The following is a 22,419-nucleotide window of genomic DNA, read 5'->3' as shown; positions in this document are numbered from 1 at the left end:
ACAGTGGAATTTCCATTGGTAGCCTAACAAAAGGGAAACATGTTTCATTAGTTCGGATGAGAATGGCTGGCCGTTATCTGAGTAGACAACACGTGGTAAACCGTACCGTGGGAAGAATTCTCGAACTAACTGTTTTGCAGTAGTCGGGGCAGTGTAATCTGAAACCGGGTAGGCTTCTGTCCAACGGGAAAGAGCACAGACAACTACGAGAACATATTTGAATCCTCGACATCGTTCCATCTGGATATAATCCATCTGGAGGACTTCAAAAGCATGATCGGGAGATTGAAATCCACCCTGTTCTACGGGGATGCTTTTACCTGGATTAAACTGACAACATATCATACAGGTACGTACTTTCTGTTTGGCTGCTGCTCGCAAGTGTTTGTTGAACCAAATGTGTTGAATACTGTCTAGCATGGCTTTTTCTCCTAGGTGCGCTGGACTATGTATTGTGTTAATGATGACTTGAACCATGGAGTCGGGAAGAAACCATATAGATTTTTCCTTCGTCATCCATCCTTGATCCGTTTGGATCCCTCCTAATTCAGTCCATTTCTTTATTTCTTCTGGTGTAGCATGTGTCTGTATGTCAATTACATCAAGGGCGGGATCCTTAACTGTCATGCAATGTGTTGGTGTCGGAACTATTGTCTTTGTCGTGTCAGTTGTGTGAGTCTGATTCTGAGCAGTCTGTTTAGCTGTTCTGTCAGCTAGGTCATTACCCTGAGAAATGATATCGGTAACTTTTGTATGGGCTTTGCATTTCATAATCGATATTGCAGTAGGTAGATGAATCGCGTCTAATAGGGCTTGAATGAGGGGTCCGTGTTGGATGTGGGCACCGTGAGAAGTTAAATAACCTCTCTCTCGCCACAGTACGCCGAAGTCATGGACGACTCCGAATGCATAACGTGAATCTGTGTATATGTTGACTTTCTTATCTTTGGCTTGAATACAGGCTTGTGTCAGAGCGATGAGCTCTGCTGCTTGAGCTGACAAAGTGTTAATACAATTTGTTTCAATGACTTCAGTGTCTGTTGTGACTGCGTAAGCGGCCACTAACTCTCCTGTACTTGTTCTCATACATGAACCATCTACATACAATGTCAGGTCTGGATCTGATAAAGGGATATCTGTCAAGTCTTGTCTGGGTTTCGTCGTGATAGTAATGACTTCGACACAATCATGTGCCAATGGATCTGTTCCGCCTACTGGTAACAGTGTGGCAGGATTTAACGTATTACAACGTCTGATTTCTATGTGTGGCTGAAACAATGTCAATTCGTAACCGGTGAGTCTCGCTATAGTCAAGTGTTGTGTTTGTGTGCGGTTCAAAAGAACCTCTACTGCGTGTGGTACTTGTACTGTCAATTGATGTTCTAACACTATGGCATCGCTTTGTCTGATTGCTAAAGCTGTTGCTGCCACTGATTTCAGGCACGCAGGAAGAGCCTGAGCTACTGGGTCTAATGTACTAGAGAAATAAGCACATGGTTTGTGTGATCCTGCTTGTTCCTGAGTGAGTACTGATAAGGCAGTACCGTCGCGTTCTGTAACAAAGAGTGTAAACTGTTTACTGTAACATGGTGTTGCTAAAACAGGTGCTTGGCATAAAGCTTTCTTTAAGCTTTCAAAGGCATATGTGTGTTCTTGAGTCCAAGGGAGGACAGTCGATGTGGCTGCCTCCTGTGTTGTCAACTGGATGAGGGGTTTAGCTAGAAATGCATATTGAGGGATCCACTGCCTACAGTATGAAGTGAGACCTATAAAAGCCCGTACCTCCTTTTGTGTCTTGGGTGGTGACATGTTAGCGATTAACTGGATGCGGTCGGGTGTAAGCTGTCTTCCCTCCTTGGACAGCGAGTGCCCAAGGTAAACAACTCGCTGGACACAGAATTGCAGCTTAGAAGAAGACACCTTGTGCCCCTTGTCGGCCAGAAATTTTAAAACCGTCAGTGACGCTGTTTCACATTCAGGTTCGCTTCGGGCGGTGATCAGCAGATCATCGACATATTGAAGCAAGGCAGTGTTAACTGGCATGTGGATACTGTCAAGTTCTCGTTTCAGTGCTTGGCTATAAATGCGGGGGCTTTCTGTAAATCCTTGATGTGCGCGTGTAAATTTAAAACTTCGTCCATTTAAACTGAATCCGAACAGATATTGACTTTCCGGATCTATTGGGACGCTAAAGAAAGCATTCTTGAGATCAATTACAGTGAAGAACGTTGCTTCTGAGTCAATGGCTGTTAGTAATGAAGAGATATCTGGGACCACAGGGTATTGTGGTACAATACATTTATTTAGTTCGCGCAGATCAATAACCAATCGATATACTGGTGGTGCTTTCGGATCCGTTCTTTTAAGAATCGGAATTATTGGGGAATTGCACACATTGGAGTCGGTTTCTACAACCACTCCTTGTGCAATGGGCTCGTCAATGATTTGCAGCAAAGCCACAACAGCATCTGGTGGTAACTTGTATTGTCGCATTCGTGGTAGTACTACTCCTGTTTTCAGTGTGACTCGATATGGTGTAATGTTCATGCAACCAACATCAGTGGGGCCTTGTGCCCATAAATGTGTAGGTAAATTCTGCAGCCGGTGATCCATGTCTCTGGACACGTAGTGACCTTTAAAGTCACGTAGAAATAGTCGTACTCCTTCCGGAGAACAACATATTATAGCTCCTAGAGCTTTCAATGTTTTTATACCTAACAAGTTTTCTGGACATGATTTAGTAAGCAATAAATCTGTAGTACGTGTCAATGGACCAACCGTGAGTGGAAGAGGTTGTGTTACGTCATTAATTATAGGTTTTCCTGAGAATCCAAGGGAAATATTCTGTGAGCCTGAGAGGGGTGCCCCTGGAACTTCACTGCGTCGTATAGTTGTTCTGCTTGCCCCTGTATCAAGTAAAAACTTTCTGTCTTCCCCTAATAGTTCACTATGTACATAAGGTCCCTCTTGATCTACAGGAACCTCAATAAGGGGTAAGCCAACTTCCCTCTCTAGGCTATTTCATGTGTATCGCTGATAATCGGGATAATCTGCTTGTGCATACTGATACATCTGTTGCGTTGTTGCTTGTGTGGCAGCAATAGGCTGTGCTTGTGGTGGTGCTACGGTCTGTTGTGGAGCTGTCTGTTGCGGAGCTAGTTGTTGCGGAGCTGACCTAGGTTGTACATGCTGAGGAACTTGTTGTTGATTCTGATCCTGTCTAGGTGGACGTGGTCTTTCCTGGGTTCTACCTGTGGCAATATTATGTTTCAGGACTGGACAATCGTGTATATAATGACCTTGTTGTTTACAATAGTTGCATGTCCCTTTCGTTGGACCTGCGGAATCACCCTTTTGATGACCATCAGCTGGAACTGACTGAGCAACAAGCATTTTCATTTTTGTATCTTTCATACGTCTTTGTTCATGTTCTTGTTCTTCTCTAATTCTATTGTGGTGATATTGTAACATCTGTAACATCTGTGACGGGGTATTACCTTGCCAGGTACTCTCGAATTTCAATACTCTATTCTTGACTTGTGGTAGGGAATTTTCAACTAATTTTGTCACAAACAGATGTGGATATGACTCGCTACTTGCTTTTATGCCACTATTAATACCAAAACATTTTTCAAATCGGGAATAGAAATCACTAGTGTCTTCATCTTGCTTTTGTTTACAGGCTGAGATTGCACCCCAGTCCTCCTTTTTCGTAGTTAATAAACGTGGCAGTACCTGCACTAGTAATCCTGGTAGCGCTGTAGTCTTTTCCCCAAGCCCTGCTCCTGCAGCTCGGGCCTTTTCTTCGTTTTCTAATGCTGTCCAATCTATCTTTTGGTCTCCCACCTCCCATTCCTTTTCTTTGAGTTTCTCGTAAACACCGGCAGGCATTAACACTTTCAGTATTTTCATAATGTCGGGTAGGTATACTCTCCCATGAGTAACATGTCTTTTATCTCACGGTGGAAACCTGCTGGATCCTTGTCATGGCTGGGTACTACTTTCTTCATTTCTAATAATTCAATTTTAGTTATAGGCGTGTACACAAACACGCGTGTAAAGTTATTACCTTCACCTCTGATTGGGTGTACTTCGCGTAACGGGTTCTGTCTATCTATGTGATACCTTTTTCTTCCCATAATGGGAACCGGAACGTGTTCTGGGCACACGAAAGTTATATACTGGTTTCGAAATTCTAGAATTTCTTTAATTAAATCAGTACCTGAACCTCTCCAGTTATTCGTGAGTAGTTCTGTCAATATGTCAGGCAAGGGTCCTGGATCGGAGTGTTGGCTTTTATATAATATAAGGAGGTGTTGAATCATGTATATACTAGCTAAACGTTGTTCGTATGGGGCAAGATTCAGAAACGTGTGTGCTAGTGCATCATCACTGTATTTACTGGGACTGTCAGCCCATTGTACTGCTGACCTGGCTAATTCTTGTTCCTCCATGGAATCGAGCATATGGTACCCCCTTCGATCTCGGAGTAATTTATCAGCGGCTTGGAATAGGTGTTCAGGGGATCTTGTATTTAACATAGGGGTTTGAAAATGTCTGTTACATTCTGGACGTATCGGACGTATCGGATCATTAAAGCCTCTAGCATTATTATGGGGTCTTCCTCTACCTACGTAAGCTATCGTTTCTAATTGTTCAGATTCTTGCTCCTCCTCTTCCTCTGATTCAATTCTGTCTGCTTCTCGTCTTTCTTTATGTATTCGTTCTACTTCCTTACGGATCTTTCGATACATGGCAATTATACATGCCTGTTTATCATGTTTCTCGTCTGATATGTTCTGACCCCATTTGACAAGTTTTTGTATGGTATCATGATCTGCCCCAGGCCTGTCTTGGTTCCTAATTACGCAATTTATGAAAAAACGTAGTAGTTGTCTTTGGACATCCACTTTCTGGTATTCCATAGCTTCGTTAATACTTTCTGGACCTCGCCCTGTTTGGACAAAGCGATATATATTGTCTAGGTGTTCAACCATCCCTGGTATCGTCATTAAATACAATGTAGCTCGTCGTATACGTAGTGATGATATGAGCAATCTGTCCTGTTTACCTGGTACTGGATCGTATCTACAATCCACAAGCTGTTCTTTAAACATGTCGGATGTCGCTAGTTGGGGTGTACGCTGGAGTGCTAAATCTCTAAGGGTCTGTTTATTTCGTGGCGGTGTGGCAAACATGTCTTTCGTACCTCCTGTAGCACCATCTGAAGTGCTGGGCAAGAAAGGATTCGTTGGACGTAAGATAGAAATCGTAGATGTGGGAAAAACAGTAGAAACGGACGGACCTGTGGGAACTTGTGTAGGAGTTTGTTGTTGCGGGGATACAGACGGATGCTCTTGGTGTTGAACACCATCGGCAAGCGGTGTGTGTGGTATGGTATTAGCATACTCGGGAGCTACGTCATCTAAATAGGAGGAAAGGAAAACGTCCTTTGCTGTTTTGGGATGTGTTTTGGGATGTGCTTTTATCGGGAGCAATGGAGGAGTCAAGTCTTTTGGTATTTCCGGGGTAGCCTTAGGTAACCCTTCGGCCAGAAGAGGATACATACCATTCATAAGAGTGTTTCTTTGTCTATTTTACTCGGGTACCTTCCTCAATTAATAGATTTTCTCGGGTTTTATTTGAATTCTCCCTACCTTTCTCTTCCTGTCTGAGCGCTTTTTCTGTACGTCTATATGATTCTTTACGCCATAATTCAATGGCATCTTTCTGTGACTGTCTGGCTTTCTTTTTCCATAATTCTTCTTCTACTCTCATGATGCAATCTGCATCCCAGGTCCCCGCTGCGGGCCATCTCTGACTTTCTGGCAAATCCTTGGTGTAGTCCACCCATAAATCAAGAAATAATACGGCATCTAGGCCATGTTTATGATACATAAAGTATCCTGGGGTATCCCTAGGTGGAATGGGAACAGCTTCTTCGAGTACCCCTTTTCTAGTTTTGATCTGTCTTAATTTCGAAAAGAGCGGCATTTTTAGATCTGGTTACTTAATCTTAAACACACTTAAATACAAATAAACACAATAATGAACAGTCATTCACACCACAATGTATAGAACGTATTAAAACATTTAACATTTAACGAATAATGATGATTAATAGGAAACTAGTTACTGACATAATACTGACACTAGGTAATACTTATTTATATGCAAGACATACTAGATATACTGCTAAACAGTACAGATACACTGCTGAAACAGTGCAGACCGGATTTGTGTACCCAAACCCGTCTTGACCGGCACAGACTATGTGCACGTTAAATGCCTATATCAACAAGGAGGAGGGACTTGGAGCTATAGAAAAAGGTCCTGAACCAAAGCTCCTAAAAAGTTATACATTTGTCCAATGGATGGTTGCAGTTCCTATAGTGTGAGAGAAAAAATGACTAGCTGCAGGTAAGCTGTCAATAGGGGGGAAAGTCTCCGAAGGTAGGGTGAGTGTGCAGAGTGAGGAGAGGATACTCCTAGTGATGTTCCTGTGTGCCCTCACACACCCTCGCGGATGTATAGCATCATCATTGGGCACGGTTGCTCCTCGTGGGGGTGGCGCTGCAGTCCCTCACGGGCCCTTGGTTAGGGGCTCTCTGATGGAGTTCTTTTAAGGAGTTGCCGCATTTGTGAGTGAGGGTATGTGGGTCGAAATGTGCTAGTGAGTGCGAATTTTAAAAATGAAACAGGGAACTAAAACCTTTTAATCATAAGTTCCCTGGTCCAACCTAAAAATACTCGGGGATGGAGATGCACTGTAGTGCTGTTCAGAGAGGGGACAAGACAAAATAAAAGTCCCACTTCTCTCGACCCGATTAGTGTGTTAACAAAAGTGATTTAATGACAAGGTCAACATGTTTCGCGCTATAAAACGGTCCCTAGTGGATCCTAAAGCGCTTCGTCAGGACCGGGAAGGTGTGTTAGAGAATGGGATTCGGGTAAAGACTGCCCATAACCCCACTTACTACCTAGGTCTGGTATGCTTGACAGTTAGTGTCCAGGATCCGTCGTTATACGTCAATCCCGTTCACAGCCTACAAAGGGAGACAAAATCAGGGAGGGAGAGAGACAAAAAGAACGGGGGGGGGGGAAGAAACAAGGATAATGCCTTAAATAAGATATATGTTCTGTATATCTTGTGTGATCAGAGACACTGCTGTACAGTCGATGCTGTGATATCTCATGCAAGACGTGGACGTCGACTGATGAGTGTGTCTATGTGGATCAATTAAAATCAACCGGGGAGATGGGATCGTGCCCCCCAATGTTGAGACAACATGGTGATGATCATGGGCTAGCTGGGCTCCAAGCTCATGTGGGTGACATACAACGAGTGAGACTAAACGTCATAACCTCTATGGTGACTACATATGGCGGTGGTAGGAAGGAGCATCCCGGTACGGTGTAGAAATGGGGATGTAGTGCTCATCATGCCCAGTGTCCGGACGATATTAAAGGAGTAGAAGCTTAATATTGACAAGGTGACACGGAGAGCAGGTGATCACAACCGCGGGAAAGCCTGGGTGGTGCAGTGACTCGAGGGTCACCCCGTGCACATATCCCGAAAAGAACAGTCTTCTAACAAAACACATATTACATGAGTGCATCGCCAGCCTACCCTCTCCTCCTTGATGATGGGCTCCGTCAGCAATGCCGCGGAGTAAGGCTGGAAAAACATATGTAAAAAAGCTCTGTGATGGAAGACAGGGAACCTATGAGAGCCGCTGAGGGTCCCGCAATAAAAGAGCAGTGAAGAAGAAGTACTTACAATTCTGTACGCCTTACGTCTCGGGGAACCTACCCGTGCGGTTGCACTGCCGGTTACACGGTTAGTGCGGCTGCAGGGTCGTTAAATAATGGAAACGGTGATGCCACGGGCCCGGTGTGATGACGTAGCGTAGATGCGCCCGGAGGGCTCGGGCGAACGTGGCCGGGGCGGTGCGCGGCTGATGCGGCCATCTTGGAGTGGAGTCAGGATAGAGGGAACGGGATTGTAAAGGCAGGATGCCTTTGGCCCCAAAGGTAGGGGACTGAAATAGGAGTGAAGCAAGGTGTTGCTTCAAACAATAAAGACATGATCCATAATGCTGCACAGATGAAAAAGGTCAAAGATCTGTGGTGTCATGGGCATGTTCGTGCTGATAACACACCGAACCGGGGGTCTATGGAAGTCACAGGGGTGAAGTGCCCGCGCCCACAGTCAAAGGGGGAGAGATGTCAACTGGAGGGAGATCGTATTACTAGTTTGGAAAAAATGCTACGGGCATATATTATAACTTATTCGGTAATTAGATGGTCATAAGAATACTCATAACAATGCCATATACACAGGACAGCTAGGTACCTGCAGGTCCAAGATGGAGAGACGGGTACTGTAACAATGTCAAAAAAGATATTTATAAAAACAGTTTTTTTTAAAAATAAACTGTCCACTGGGACGTGAGGTGTGCATCGCATGTAACTTGATGTCTCTGTGTCAGTGAGGTTGATGCTGTCCCTCTATATCTTGCCGTCTATGCGGAGCTCATATCGCTGTATATTAAAGAAAGCAAGAAAAACTGGAAAACGGTAACAAGGTTACCCACCCCGGTGTTGGAACGGAGGTTGTTGGTACAAACGATGAGCATGACATAAGCAAGACTTAGGGTGAGGTGGTCCATCTGGGAGGTGGTTTTGGCTGTAAGTGATTCCTAGTGAGTCTCCCTGAGGATACTTAACAGCCATGATCTCATTTTAATAGATTGTGAAATGTTGGTAAGGGGTTGGACATATAGTTGTTGACAGACGTTTTGTAGGTATTCTACATATAGACCTATGTTCTGAATACCAGGATCTCTGTCCATGATAGGGAGGATACTTAACAGGCTCCCTCATGGTATATATTATCTGGAGAGTTCAATCCAGGGAATATCCTCATTGAGTCCCCTTTTATCGTTTTGTAGTTTGAACACCCATCGTTGCTCCTGTCTGAACAGTGTGGATGGTGACCAATGTGGGTTGGATTCAATTATGGTCCATCGTAAGCTATCGGGAGGGTGATTCTTTTCCAGAAAATGGCTTTGTAGTCTTGTCGCTGTGCGCTTGCATCGAATTGTACTTTTGTGTTCCCCAATTCGTGTTTTGATTGTTCTTGTGGTCATTCCAATGTATCGAGAGCCGCAGGGACAGGTGATCATATATACACAGTTTCTTGTGTTGCAGTTGGTATGTCGTAACTGTTTCCATGGGCTTGATAAACCTAAGTCGATTTCCTTAGTACTGCTCGTCAGTGGACATGCTGTGCAGGACCCGCATGGGTAATGTCCCGTAACCGGAGGAAGATTCCATAATGTCGGTTGTGTTTTTGTGATGTTCTTGGGTCGTGTGTGCACTAAAATATCCCTCAGGTTTTGTGTTCTCTTAAAGGCAAAAAGGGGTTTTGGTCCTGGTTGGAAATCACCCATCTCTAGGATCTTCCAATGCTTCTTTATTATCCTTTGGACTTTGTTCGAGTTAGGGGTGAAGGATGTAACACATGTTAATATGTCTGTGGTGCTCTTCTCTTTGATTTCTAGTAGAGCCCCTCTGTGATTGTTCCTTGCCCTTTTGCGTGCCTGTTTTACAATTTTCTTCGGATATTCTCTCCTTATCAAATTGTCTGTTAGAATGTCTGCCTCCTTCTCAAATTCTCTGATGGTATTGCAATTGCGGCGTAAGCGGAGGAATTGTCCCACCGGTAAATTGTTTTTTAGAGATTTCGGATGGTGACTTTGGAATAGGAGGAGGCTGTTCCTATCCGTGGGTTTCTTATAGTTGGTGGTCATCAGGCATCCTTCTTTTAAGGATATCAGCAGGTCAAGGAATGGGATGGAATCAGTTGACAATGTGCCCACAAATTGTAAATATGGATTGAGAGTATTAATCCAACTGAAGAATGTGCGGCACGTATCTTCATCCCCTTGCCAGAAAATGATGATGTCATCTATGTACCTACGCCATAATAAGATGTTGTTAGTATATGGGTTGGTCTCTGCTAGGATGTGTTCCTCTTCAAAGTTGGCCATGTATAGGCATGCCAGGCTCGGCGCAAAGGTGCTCCCCATGCTCGTACCCTGTATTTGATGATACAAATTATTCTCAAAGGCAAAGTAATTCTCTTTCAATGCTATCGTGGCACAGTCACAAATGAAAGTGATGGGGGTAGTGGATGGCCATGGATTGATGTTACGCAGGGCCTTGTCAAGGACCGTCAGAGTGGCATCTTGGGGAATGTTGGTGTACAATGATTCCACGTCTAGCGTGACTAGGAGGGTGATAGATTCTGGTGTCTCAAATCGTTCAATCAAGTTCAATACCTCTGTAGTGTCTCTCAGATATGTTGGGGTTTTCATCACAAGGGGGCGTAGAAACACATCACAAAATTTGCTCAGAGGTTCTAGAAGGGAATCGATCCCGGACACAATCGGTCTGCCTGGTGGGGGGGTGATTCCCTTGTGGATTTTCGGGAGGCAATAGAAGTATGGTGTGCGTGGACTCTTGTTCATAAGGAACTGGGCCTCCTCCTTCGAGATCCATTCCTCTGTCTCCGCTTCCGTGATGAGATGTTGTATCACGGTGGAGAGGCGCGCAGTGGGGTCCTCCTCAATGGGTTCATAGTACCTGGTGTTGGTTAATTGTCGTATACATTCCCCCTCATAGATGTTCTTATCTTGGATGACAATGGCTCCTCCCTTGTCCGCGGGTTTCAGGATGATGGTTTCGTCCTCTGTCAGAGTTTTGAGGAGTATCCTTTCTTTTTTGGAAAGATTGTCGAACGGGCGGCCGGTGGTGATGTTGTTCACTTCCTTCAAGACTGCTTGTTCAAATGTTAATACCTCATTAGAGGTCATGGCTGCGGTTGGGGTAAATTTTGATTTAATCTTAAGGCCTGTTCCTTTGGGTGGGATTTGCGGTTTGTCTTGGAAGAAGGCTTTGAGGCGGACCTTTCGAAAAAATTGGTGCAGTTCTTGGTTCAGGATAAAGTCATCTTCCTTCGGTGTAGGTACAAATCCTAGTCCTTTTTCCAAAAGGTTGTTTTCACCTTCAGTTAGAGGTCTGGAGGATAGATTCACCACTAGGGTCTTGTTGATTTGCTGCGTAGAGTCATTGGTTCTGGATCCTGCCAGTGTACGCTCTTGGTTGTTCCTCTTCTTTTGCCTCTTCCTCTGCCTCTGTTGAGAAAAGGTGGGGTCTGATACTGGTGATAATTAGGCATAGGATTTTGTCCCATAGGGCCATTCCATGTAGGTTGGGGACCCATCCATGGTCCTTGATACATGGGTGTTTGAAAGGGGTGGGAAGGAAACCCGTGGAACAGAGGAGGTGGAGGAAGTTGGTGTCTGTATCCTCCTCTGGGTCTTGATTGTCTGGTGTCGTAGTTGGATTCACTCCCAGTCGAGTCTGACCTTCCTGAGCTGCGACTGCTTGCATCATCAGAGGCGGTGTCTGTGTTGGAGAACACATAATCGTCTTTGGTATAAGGATAGATCTTTTCCTTGTCAAACCGTTTGACGTCTTTTTGTAACTGGTTAATCTTCTGTTTTGTTAAATATTCTTTATGTTCATTCATTTCAAGATTGATTTCTGAGAGCTTAGATTTGTATGCTGTAATAGAAATCCCCGTCTTCAGTCTATTCTCAGACAGATTGATTTGTACTAGTAATTCATCTGATAATCGTTTGGCTGTATTTATTATTAATATCAACCAATCACGGGTACATTTCCAGGATATTCTCGACCATTCGCGACGGAATGTCAGATCTTCCAAAAATATCCTTGGGGCCAGTGTAATTAGTAGACCATTAGGGGCGATGTTTGCTCTCAGATATTCAGTCATTATGGTCCCGTGTAAGGCGGTCTTAATCTGTAATTTCCGTAGGGTTTGGAGTGATCTCCAGTCATCATTACCACTCCCTGATGGTGCACTGCCATCTTCTGCTAATAACGATGGTGCTCTCAAGATCTCTGCTACCATATCGTCATCAAAACTAAGGCCTGGGTTATCCATTGTGTCTATAGTATGTCTAAATGAACTTCAGACAATCCAAAGAGATCCTGTAGTCCCAGGTCATGTATGTCGGAAAAGGTGGAGGGAAAATTAGAAGAAGAAAAGAGGATACAAATGTCCCACGGCCATTGGCCGTACTAAATATACAATATCAACAAGGAGGAGGGACTTGGAGCTATAGAAAAAGGTCCTGAACCAAAGCTCCTAAAAAGTTATACATTTGTCCAATGGATGGTTGCAGTTCCTATAGTGTGAGAGAAAAAATGACTAGCTGCAGGTAAGCTGTCAATAGGGGGGAAAGTCTCCGAAGGTAGGGTGAGTGTGCAGAGTGAGGAGAGGATACTCCTAGTGATGTTCCTGTGTGCCCTCACACACCCTCGCGGATGTATAGCATCATCATTGGGCACGGTTGCTCCTCGTGGGGGTGGCGCTGCAGTCCCTCACGGGCCCTTGGTTAGGGGCTCTCTGATGGAGTTCTTTTAAGGAGTTGCCGCATTTGTGAGTGAGGGTATGTGGGTCGAAATGTGCTAGTGAGTGCGAATTTTAAAAATGAAACAGGGAACTAAAACCTTTTAATCATAAGTTCCCTGGTCCAACCTAAAAATACTCGGGGATGGAGATGCACTGTAGTGCTGTTCAGAGAGGGGACAAGACAAAATAAAAGTCCCACTTCTCTCGACCCGATTAGTGTGTTAACAAAAGTGATTTAATGACAAGGTCAACATGTTTCGCGCTATAAAACGGTCCCTAGTGGATCCTAAAGCGCTTCGTCAGGACCGGGAAGGTGTGTTAGAGAATGGGATTCGGGTAAAGACTGCCCATAACCCCACTTACTACCTAGGTCTGGTATGCTTGACAGTTAGTGTCCAGGATCCGTCGTTATACGTCAATCCCGTTCACAGCCTACAAAGGGAGACAAAATCAGGGAGGGAGAGAGACAAAAAGAACGGGGATCAATTAAAATCAACCGGGTCCGGACACTGGGCATGATGAGCACTACATCCCCATTTCTACACCGTACCGGGATGCTCCTTCCTACCACCGCCATATGTAGTCACCATAGAGGTTATGACGTTTAGTCTCACTCGTTGTATGTCACCCACATGAGCTTGGAGCCCAGCTAGCCCATGATCATCACCATGTTGTCTCAACATTGGGGGGCACGATCCCATCTCCCCGGTTGATTTTAATTGATCCACATAGACACACTCATCAGTCGACGTCCACGTCTTGCATGAGATATCACAGCATCGACTGTGCAGCAGTGTCTCTGATCACACAAGATATACAGAACATATATCTTATTTAAGGCATTATCCTTGTTTCTTCCCCCCCCCCGTTCTTTTTGTCTCTCTCCCTCCCTGATTTTGTCTCCCTTTGTAGGCTGTGAACGGGATTGACGTATAACGACGGATCCTGGACACTAACTGTCAAGCATACCAGACCTAGGTAGTAAGTGGGGTTATGGGCAGTCTTTACCCGAATCCCATTCTCTAACACACCTTCCCGGTCCTGACGAAGCGCTTTAGGATCCACTAGGGACCGTTTTATAGCGCGAAACATGTTGACCTTGTCATTAAATCACTTTTGTTAACACACTAATCGGGTCGAGAGAAGTGGGACTTTTATTTTGTCTTGTCCCCTCTCTGAACAGCACTACAGTGCATCTCCATCCCCGAGTATTTTTAGGTTGGACCAGGGAACTTATGATTAAAAGGTTTTAGTTCCCTGTTTCATTTTTAAAATTCGCACTCACTAGCACATTTCGACCCACATACCCTCACTCACAAATGCGGCAACTCCTTAAAAGAACTCCATCAGAGAGCCCCTAACCAAGGGCCCGTGAGGGACTGCAGCGCCACCCCCACGAGGAGCAACCGTGCCCAATGATGATGCTATACATCCGCGAGGGTGTGTGAGGGCACACAGGAACATCACTAGGAGTATCCTCTCCTCACTCTGCACACTCACCCTACCTTCGGAGACTTTCCCCCCTATTGACAGCTTACCTGCAGCTAGTCATTTTTTCTCTCACACTATAGGAACTGCAACCATCCATTGGACACGTTAAATGCCTCCCCGGCAATGGTACTCACCGGGTAGCTCGGAACGGAAGGCCTCGGAACTGAACTGAAACTGGACCGGACTCGACTCGACTCGACTGGACTCGGAACTTCGGAACCTGGTGGGCCTCTGTATACCTCGGATCATGCTCTCTCAGCTAGGCTCTGGTCGGGATACTTCGCACTTCTCACCGCCTCGTCTGGGTGTTGATCGCAGCCTCAGTCGCCCCCGCTTGGCCGGAGGGAGATACAGGAAATCCTGCAGGAACGCGTTTTTGTCCGTTCAGCTGTGGCAGGAGACCGGGCCTGCAACGCACCTCCGGCGCGTGAGATGAGTAAGTGTCCCTGTTCGGGCGCCAATTTATGTGGTAAATATTTCATTACCGGTACTTTTTTTTATGCGGTAAAGTCTAGTAAGAATAACTCAGTAAATATAAGAGGCAGAATCCGTGGTATTAGAGGTTCTAAAAGGCTTTATTCCTTGACAAAGGAAATACAATTCGAATTGCAGGCTTCAAATTCCATCACCACGAAAGTTCAGGAAGGAAGGGCATACATTATTGACAGGTAATGGTATTTATATGAAAAGCATTACATTAAGACAGATGCAAGAGGCGTAACAGCTGATAATACAGATAAAATAGGCATACGTAACTAAAAAAGGCGGACATATAGGCGTAACTTATAAAACGTCATTATACATGATGTCACAAGTGGGTGGATCCATAAGAGAATCCTACAATGTCAGCAGAAATATTTGGCAGAGATGCGCGCGCAGCCGCATGACGTGTGATTGACGTGCAACTAGAGGGTGAAAGGGACTTGACATTTAGCTCTACATGTAGAGACAGAAGTCTGGGGGGTCATGTCAACCTAATCCCAAATCATATCTAATATCCTATGTTTAAAGAACTGTGTTATCCAAAAGGAAAGGTCTCTAGGATAGAATCTATTCTATACTGACTGTTAGTGCGTGTACAAGCGTCTAAGTGTCTACATGAGATGCGAGGGGGCAGGAATCTTCCATGGTAACAGGGGCTATGAATTACTTGCATGAGGACAGTGAGGCCTGGCCCTTAGCACGGTAGCTGGAAGAATGTTTACCTAAACTACTAGACAGGAATGCATCGGATGAGGAGCGAAGCAGATAATCTTGAAGGTGAAATACAGTTTTTGGCAGGCAACAGGCTGGATCGGGCACCGTTAGCCGCGCAGGGAGTAGGACAAAGTTCATGGCATACAGATGCGGGCTCGGGCTGGAGCTTCCAGAGGCAGAAAGCAGGAAAGGCTTGATGGCAGAATTCAGGGCCTATTCGCCTGAATCTCTAAAATGTGGAAAGTGAACCACATAAAGTCGGTGGCCTTTCATACTTAGGAATGGAATATCTGACCCATTCATGGCGGATCTGAAAGAGGACATGTTGACGGTGGACGCACATGTATTTGCGTCTTCAAAACTGGAACTGGAGGGAACATACATGTACTTATAGCATGCACATGGAGCCGTTGGGGTCTACGATAGGGGACATAACTGATCACAAAATTCATATTTCCTCACAAGTAGTAAAGATAAAGGTTGGTCATGCCTAGCCCCCCATCAAAGGTGGGCAGGCGACATATGGACAGCGCCAACCGTGGCCTGCCCCCGCCCCAGAGAAATCTGGTGGCCATCCCATCCAGTTCGCGAAACCACGGCCTTGGAAAGGACAAAGGCGTGTTTTGCAATACATAAAGGAACCGGGGGAGAATCATCATCTTGTAGAGCGCCTTTGATAGAAGTTTTAGCAATTTTACAACAGATTGACCACACATGTACTACCTATATTGTGCTATGCAAATTTGGACCATCTCCTGGTCTGTTTCGTCCGCTGTCAAGAAGAGTTGCTAATCTTGGGTACACCATTTGAATTCTCTAATTTTGATGTATGGACTTTTAATTTGAGTAACTTACAGAGTGTTGAGTTATATTATACAGAAAGTTTACTTCCTCTGAGGAACTTGCTTATTGAGAGCTAGTTTGTAGGCTGTTACTGTTGTGTGTCGAAGTAGAAGTTTGAGTTTTGTTATATGTTACTCATTGTGAGTAGATCCAATTAAACCAACTGGGTTTTTACATGGTTGGGTTGTATGTCCATAACCCTGGCATTTGTATTTTGTTTGTTGTTTCTTTGGAGGCTAGCCCCAAGCATCAATGTCTTCTTTTACTGTCATCAAGCAAGAAATGATCACCTATGTGTACCAGAACTGCCTCATTTCAACGTTCTTGTTAATGGATAGAAGTTCCAGAAATTAGCATTTCTTGGATGAAGGTTTTTTCATACGAATGGTGTTCACTCCAGGTTTTGGAGATGCATGACAATTACATCACAGCTGGAGCTTAGACCAATTTTTCTGTAAAAAAGAAACACTAATTTCATTGCAGTCTTCTATTTTTTTCTAACTATCCTTATCTCTTTTTGTGTTTCGTGGCCCATGGTATACCTTCGATCTAATCTCCTGTCATGTGTTGTATGAATGGATTGCATTACATACTATACAGGCTACACATGCTCTCTAAAATATATTTGGTATAGATGTTTAGGTGTGTTTTCCTTTACTTAGCTAATAAAACCACTCATTCTCAATTAGCTTTAATGTTAAACTGTAGTGTTTGTGGTAATTTCATGCTACAAATATCACTGTACCTTACAAGGACATGGTTTCCCTGATTGTTTTTGTTTATATTACAGGTTAAGAGGGATGAGGAGCATAAGCTGACAAAGTCGAAGGCTGTGAATGAGGATGAAATAGTGAGAGTTCCGTTAGCTTTTGCTTTAGTCAAGCTCATGCAGTCTCTTCCTCAACCGATTATGGAAGCAAATTTGCCAAGGTACTAAATCTCATGGGATGTGTGGAAAATAGAATACTTGGGTCATTGGGACTTGGCGTTTGTACATGATTGCTCTACATATGAATCAAACTATATTAACCATTTTCAAGCACACCACATAAAGTAGCCTAGTACAGAGCATTTATTTATTTATTTTGCAAGTTCTTGCATTTCTGATGGATACTTCTAACCACATATTCCTCACATTTTGAATTGCCCCGGACACCATACTTGATCCGGGAGTCTTCCTGCTATAGCTTCAGCGCACCTGGTAGGTGGTGACATAGGAGTACAAGGTGGCGTTTCCCGGAATCTGGAAATTATGGCACAAAGACATATGTAGGCGCCTTCCCTGCACACTGACATCTGTTCCTTTTTTGTGTACTCCCTGGAATGGGTCTGGAGTTTTGCTTCAAAACTTTTTGTTGCTGTTCATTACTTTCCCAAAAACCTAAATTGGCAGTGTGCTAGGCAAAACGTCCCACCAAAGAATACAGGCTTTATACTGTGCCACAACTGCATGAAACAGATGCCGGTCAAAGGCCCACATGGCATCTGCCTAGAATGCTTGGTTTTCCAATGTGAATCTTTTCTGGATTCACATGTGATGCAAAGTTCCACCATCTAATGAATGGATGCTGAGATGCACTAATGATGCTGTGTTTGCGACACAATCGTTAGGGGGGGTCTTCCTTCAGAGATTCCTCGGTCCCCGGAGATGGTGAGCGGGGTCCTATTTGCAGGCACGATCTGCTACGAAGTTCTCTGTTCTTGCCGAAGTCCACTCGCTACTGGACTAGCAAATGCCTTTTGTCGCAGTCACAGGCCAGTCCTTCCTGAGTTGATAACTTGCCTACTGAGGTTCCCATCAACTCTCCGACAGCACTCCTGAGCTCTTCGAACTTGGGTGCAACCCTGTTCATCAGGTCTTGGCCCTCTGTGCTGCACGGAGTTGGTAGTAGCGACTCAAAGACTTTAGATTACCAACTTGCCCCAGGAAGCTTTTTTAGCTGTTGTGTCTCTGTACTGCGAACAAGAAGCCAGTCAGGTGGCTTCCTGTTGGAATTCTCATGGCTTGACTGGTCAGTGGAGATGTCTTCTCCTTGAGCAGGACACAGCAGGCACAGTACCTCTCTTCGCTAGCCACCAGATGCAGCAGGTGCATTCCTCATCGGTGCATCCTCCCTTTCCTGGTATCTGCCCCTCAGTGCAGCAGGGCAGTCCTCCTTTCTTCCTTTGTTGAGATCTGAGTTCTTGGTGACAGGGGTGCACTATTTCTCTTCAAAAAATACCCTCAGTGTGGGACGCAATTGTTAGCCAATAGAGCCAACAGGTTCCTTCCCTCTCTGATGACCACTTCCTGAGAAGTGTGGCATTTGGCTACCCGAGGTTGCACCATTCTGCACTGCATGCTCCTGCAATCTAGTGTTAGGTCTGGATGTTTTCAGGTTATTTTTGTTTGAAGAAGTCTTTCCAGCCATGCGGTAAGGTGACTCCTCCTTTCGGTGATAGTGCGCATAGGCATCAACTCCATTGTTAGAATGTTTTTTTCTACCATCGGGTTCAGAAGTGTATTACTGTGCACCGGTACAAAACAGTTCTTCGGGTTCCCCTCGGTGCACAATCCACTATACCCGTGTCTGTATTGTTTCATACGTATATCCCACTTCTCCGCGTATCGTATCTGTTGAAGAAAATTTCCATTTCAATCGGAAGACTCGTGGAAGGCCGTTGGGCCTAACTGTGTCGTCCACCTCGCAGTCGATGGCCCGGACTCCACTCAAATTCTGTCCTCAGTGCCATGCAAAATATCCGCGCACCAACACGCACAAAGTCTGCAATTTGTGCTCATCTCCAGAGCACAACGAACAAGACTGCGACACATGCAGATTGTTTAGATCCAAAAAAACGCTCTGCGATCATCGGACTAGATGTCGTGAAATGCAAACCCAGAACATCGAATAAACGCCGGACATCTTCGGTGAAGGATCCAAGCAAGAAGAATTTTATGCCCAAGGGGCCGAAGAAGAGCTGGAAAAACGGCTTTGGAGCCCAAACCTTCCGCGCCGAAAGGTCATTCCATACTTGCACTGAAGTCTTCGGTGCCGAAACAGAAAAATGCTCCTTCGAAGCTGCAGTATCCGATTCTCAACTTCCCACCACCTAAATCGGATCCTAAACAAAAGGAAGTTTATATTAATCCTGATACAGGACATCTTCTTACCAAGCTTCCTCAGAAGCGCAAACCTGAGTCAGGAGATACAATATAACATTCCTTTAAAGAGGAAAAATGTCGGTACTAAACCTTCTCCTCCTCCACTACGTTCCCCTGCATCTTCACCACCATTAGAGCATTTACTTATCACACCAACCATCTCTCCACCACCACAGCCTGAAGATGATGATGATGATGGAGATGATAGGGATACTCAATTACCTGTAGATCCCTGGAAAGACTACAATACTGATTTACCTACAGATAATGACCCAGACCTTTACCCTGCAAAACCATCTCCTCCTGACGACAATGTAAGGTATTTAGAATTGCTTGCTAGACCGGCATAATATCATAGGGTACACCTACACAAAGAATCCCTAGAAGAAGACTTCTTGTTCGAAACTTTGAGTAGTACACACAGATCTAATCACTCTCCCTATGCTCAAAGGCATGATGAGACATTCCAATGACATATTCAAAGACCCCGTTCATGCTCGTATTCTGACTCCCAGAATGGACAAAAAGTATAGCCTGCTCCAGTTGATCCAGTCTTTTTTAAGGGACAGTTACCACTAGACTCACTTGTTGTCTCTAATACCCATAAACGGGCCAATTCACAAACCTCTGGAGATGCCCTCGCCCCCTCACCCCCCTCTGTACAAGGAGTCAAAATTATTAGACGCCTCTGGCAAATGAATAGCCGCCCAGGCGGCAACTCATTGACGCATTGCGAACACCCAGGCCTCTTAGCAAGGTATGATAGAGCGCACTGAGACGAAATGGAATAATTGCTCGAATATCTCCCAGATGAGCTACAGCTCAGGATTTAGTACAGGAAGGAAAGCTCATCTCCAATTCTTCTATTAGATGTGTTTTAAATGCTGCTGATACCACAGCTAGAGATATTAACACTAGTGTGTTACTCAGGAGGAATGCCTGGTTAAGAATTTCCAGTTTAAAACCTGAAGTCCAACAATCCATCTTAAATGCTCTGTTTGATAAAAAGCATCTCTTCGGGCCGGAAGTAGATCAGGCATTGGAGAAAATGAAAAAAGACACTGAGATAGCTAAATCTATGGGAGCCCTACAATCTCCTTCAAATCCGGTTGCCTTTCGTCGCTCCTTCTACCGTTGGGGGTCCAAGACCACATCCTCAGATAACAATGTTTTGCAGCGTGAATCTTTCTGGATTCACTATGCTGTGCATCATTCCGCGATCTTGTGGTTGGGTCCGGATTCGTAGTCTTTCCTTTGTTTTTTTTTTTGTTTTTTTTCGTAGCCCAGGTGGGCGTCGACGTACACCATTTGGTGCACCTCCCGTGACGTCGTCGTGCTTCCTGCGGAAGTCCCACCTTTGGGGCGCCATCTTCAGATTCTTTTTTCCGCCGTTGGGTCTGGATCGTCATCGGGAAGCTCCAGAATTACACTCGAAGGAAGAAGGAAGAAAAGCGAGTTTCATCGATAGAAACACTAGAAGATATCAGGAAAGGAAAAGATTTCATCAGGAGCGCGAAGAAAGGAGGACCAGCGCCCTTTTCTTCGACGGCCTTGGAGAATGCACGCTCAGAGACCCTGAGCGCAATGGACAAGACGCCATTCAAGTTCTGCCCAAACTGCCACCACAAGTTCGCGCAGAGAGACCAGCATCCGGTCTGCAACCTCTGCCTACCGGTCGATCACCAGAGTATCGACTGCAACGCCTGCTCAGCCTTCGCGCCGAAGACACTCAGGGTGAGAGAGCGGCAGAGAAGGGCCAACGCCAGCATGGATGGCAAGGGGAAGCCCCCGACGCTCTACGCTCTGGGCCTCTCTTCGGACGACGAGGACAACGTCGCCGAGACAGCCGAAAACTTCACGGTCGTAGAGACCGACAAGAAAAAAGAAGACGAGGTAAGAGAATCGTCGAGCGCAAAACAGAAAGTACCTCGACAACACGAGGGTGACTCGAGGAAATCTGAGTCAAAGTCCACGAAGGGAGCCCCGGCGCCGAAAACTTCGACGGCCAAAGGGGGAACCACGGACAAGAGGCCGAGCGGATCCTTAGATAAGGACTCCCTGGTGCCGAAAGACGCCGAAAGGCAAGGGTCGTCGAAAGCATCCCATGAAACGGGCCGATCGACGCAGAAAGAACGTTCGACGTCGACGCAAGTCTCATCGAAAAGACCCGCGGTCGACGCCGAAAGCATCTCCGAGATGGAGAAAAAGAAGAGGCGGCTCGAGGCCGAAATGGAGAACATCCTTCAAAGAAAGAAGGAGTTCGACGCCAGAATGAAGGAATTCAAGATTCCAACGGTTCCATCAGCGGACGTCGAGGAGGTCGAAGACGAGTTCGACGCCGAAGGGCTGACAAGGGAACTCGAAGAGGAAGAAGAGCCCTATTATGAGGGAGAAGCCGAGGAAGAAGACCAACGGTCGTTCTACGAATCGGCGGCATCTACCAGCAACGACGTCGAATGGCACGATCTCGACACCGAAAACCCGGAGGAGCCCGTGGACACGTACCCTTCGAGGCCTTCGCCACCCGACGACATCGGGGTCTACAATATGGTGGTCAGGAGCGCAGCAATGGCCTTCGGCGTCAAACTCGACGAGGAGAAACCGAAAGCCGATTTTCTCGTCGAGACACTGCTCCCCATCCAGACAAGGAGCCAGTTCCTCCCCATGCTACAAAGCGTGATGAATCAGGGGAGAGAAGCCTTTAAGGAACCTGCAACCTGCCGGTCGATCACGCCCAGGACAGAGAAGAAATATAAGCACTCCTCCCTGGACCCCCCTTACATCAAGGGTAGTGTGACCGCTGACTCCATCATAGCCTCCACGGCCAGGAGAAGGGCCAACGTACCAGCAACTTCGGGCCCACCACCGGATAAGGAGAGCAGGAGGATTGACCTCACAGGAAGAAAGGTCGAGAGGAACGCCGCAATGCACTGGCGCATGGCGAATTCAAATGCACTCCTCAATAGACACCAATACCAGCACTGGGATGAGATGGGGGAGTTAGTAAAGCACCTCCCCGAAGAATACCGGCAGAGAGCGAATCACCTGATAGATGAAGGCAAAAACATCGCCAACTCCTGTATAAAGACGGCGTTGGATGGGGCAGAAACTTCGGCAAGACTCATGGCCATAGGGGTCACAGAGAGGAGGCATGCATGGCTAAGAATCTCGGGATTCAAACCGGAAGTGCAGAACAACATCCTTGGCACCCCCTTCAATGGAGAGACACTGTTCG

General features: G+C 45.7%; 1 protein-coding gene across 1 annotated transcript in view; it reads left to right on the top strand.

The window, feature by feature from the left end:
* The window catches only part of UTP20 (UTP20 small subunit processome component), a 1,051,825-nt gene that overhangs the window by 637,346 nt on the left and 392,060 nt on the right, over positions 1-22,419 (top strand). Inside the window, exon 42 of the mRNA XM_085653318.1 lies at positions 16,830-16,969. Within this exon, the coding sequence (XP_085509444.1) occupies positions 16,830-16,969 (140 nt within the window). The remainder of the gene's footprint in view (positions 1-16,829; positions 16,970-22,419) is intronic.

Source organism: Triturus cristatus, chromosome 4_1 (assembly GCF_964204655.1).
Source record: "Triturus cristatus chromosome 4_1, aTriCri1.1, whole genome shotgun sequence".
NCBI lineage: Eukaryota > Metazoa > Chordata > Amphibia > Caudata > Salamandridae > Triturus > Triturus cristatus.
This window is presented reverse-complemented; position numbering and strand designations above follow the sequence as displayed.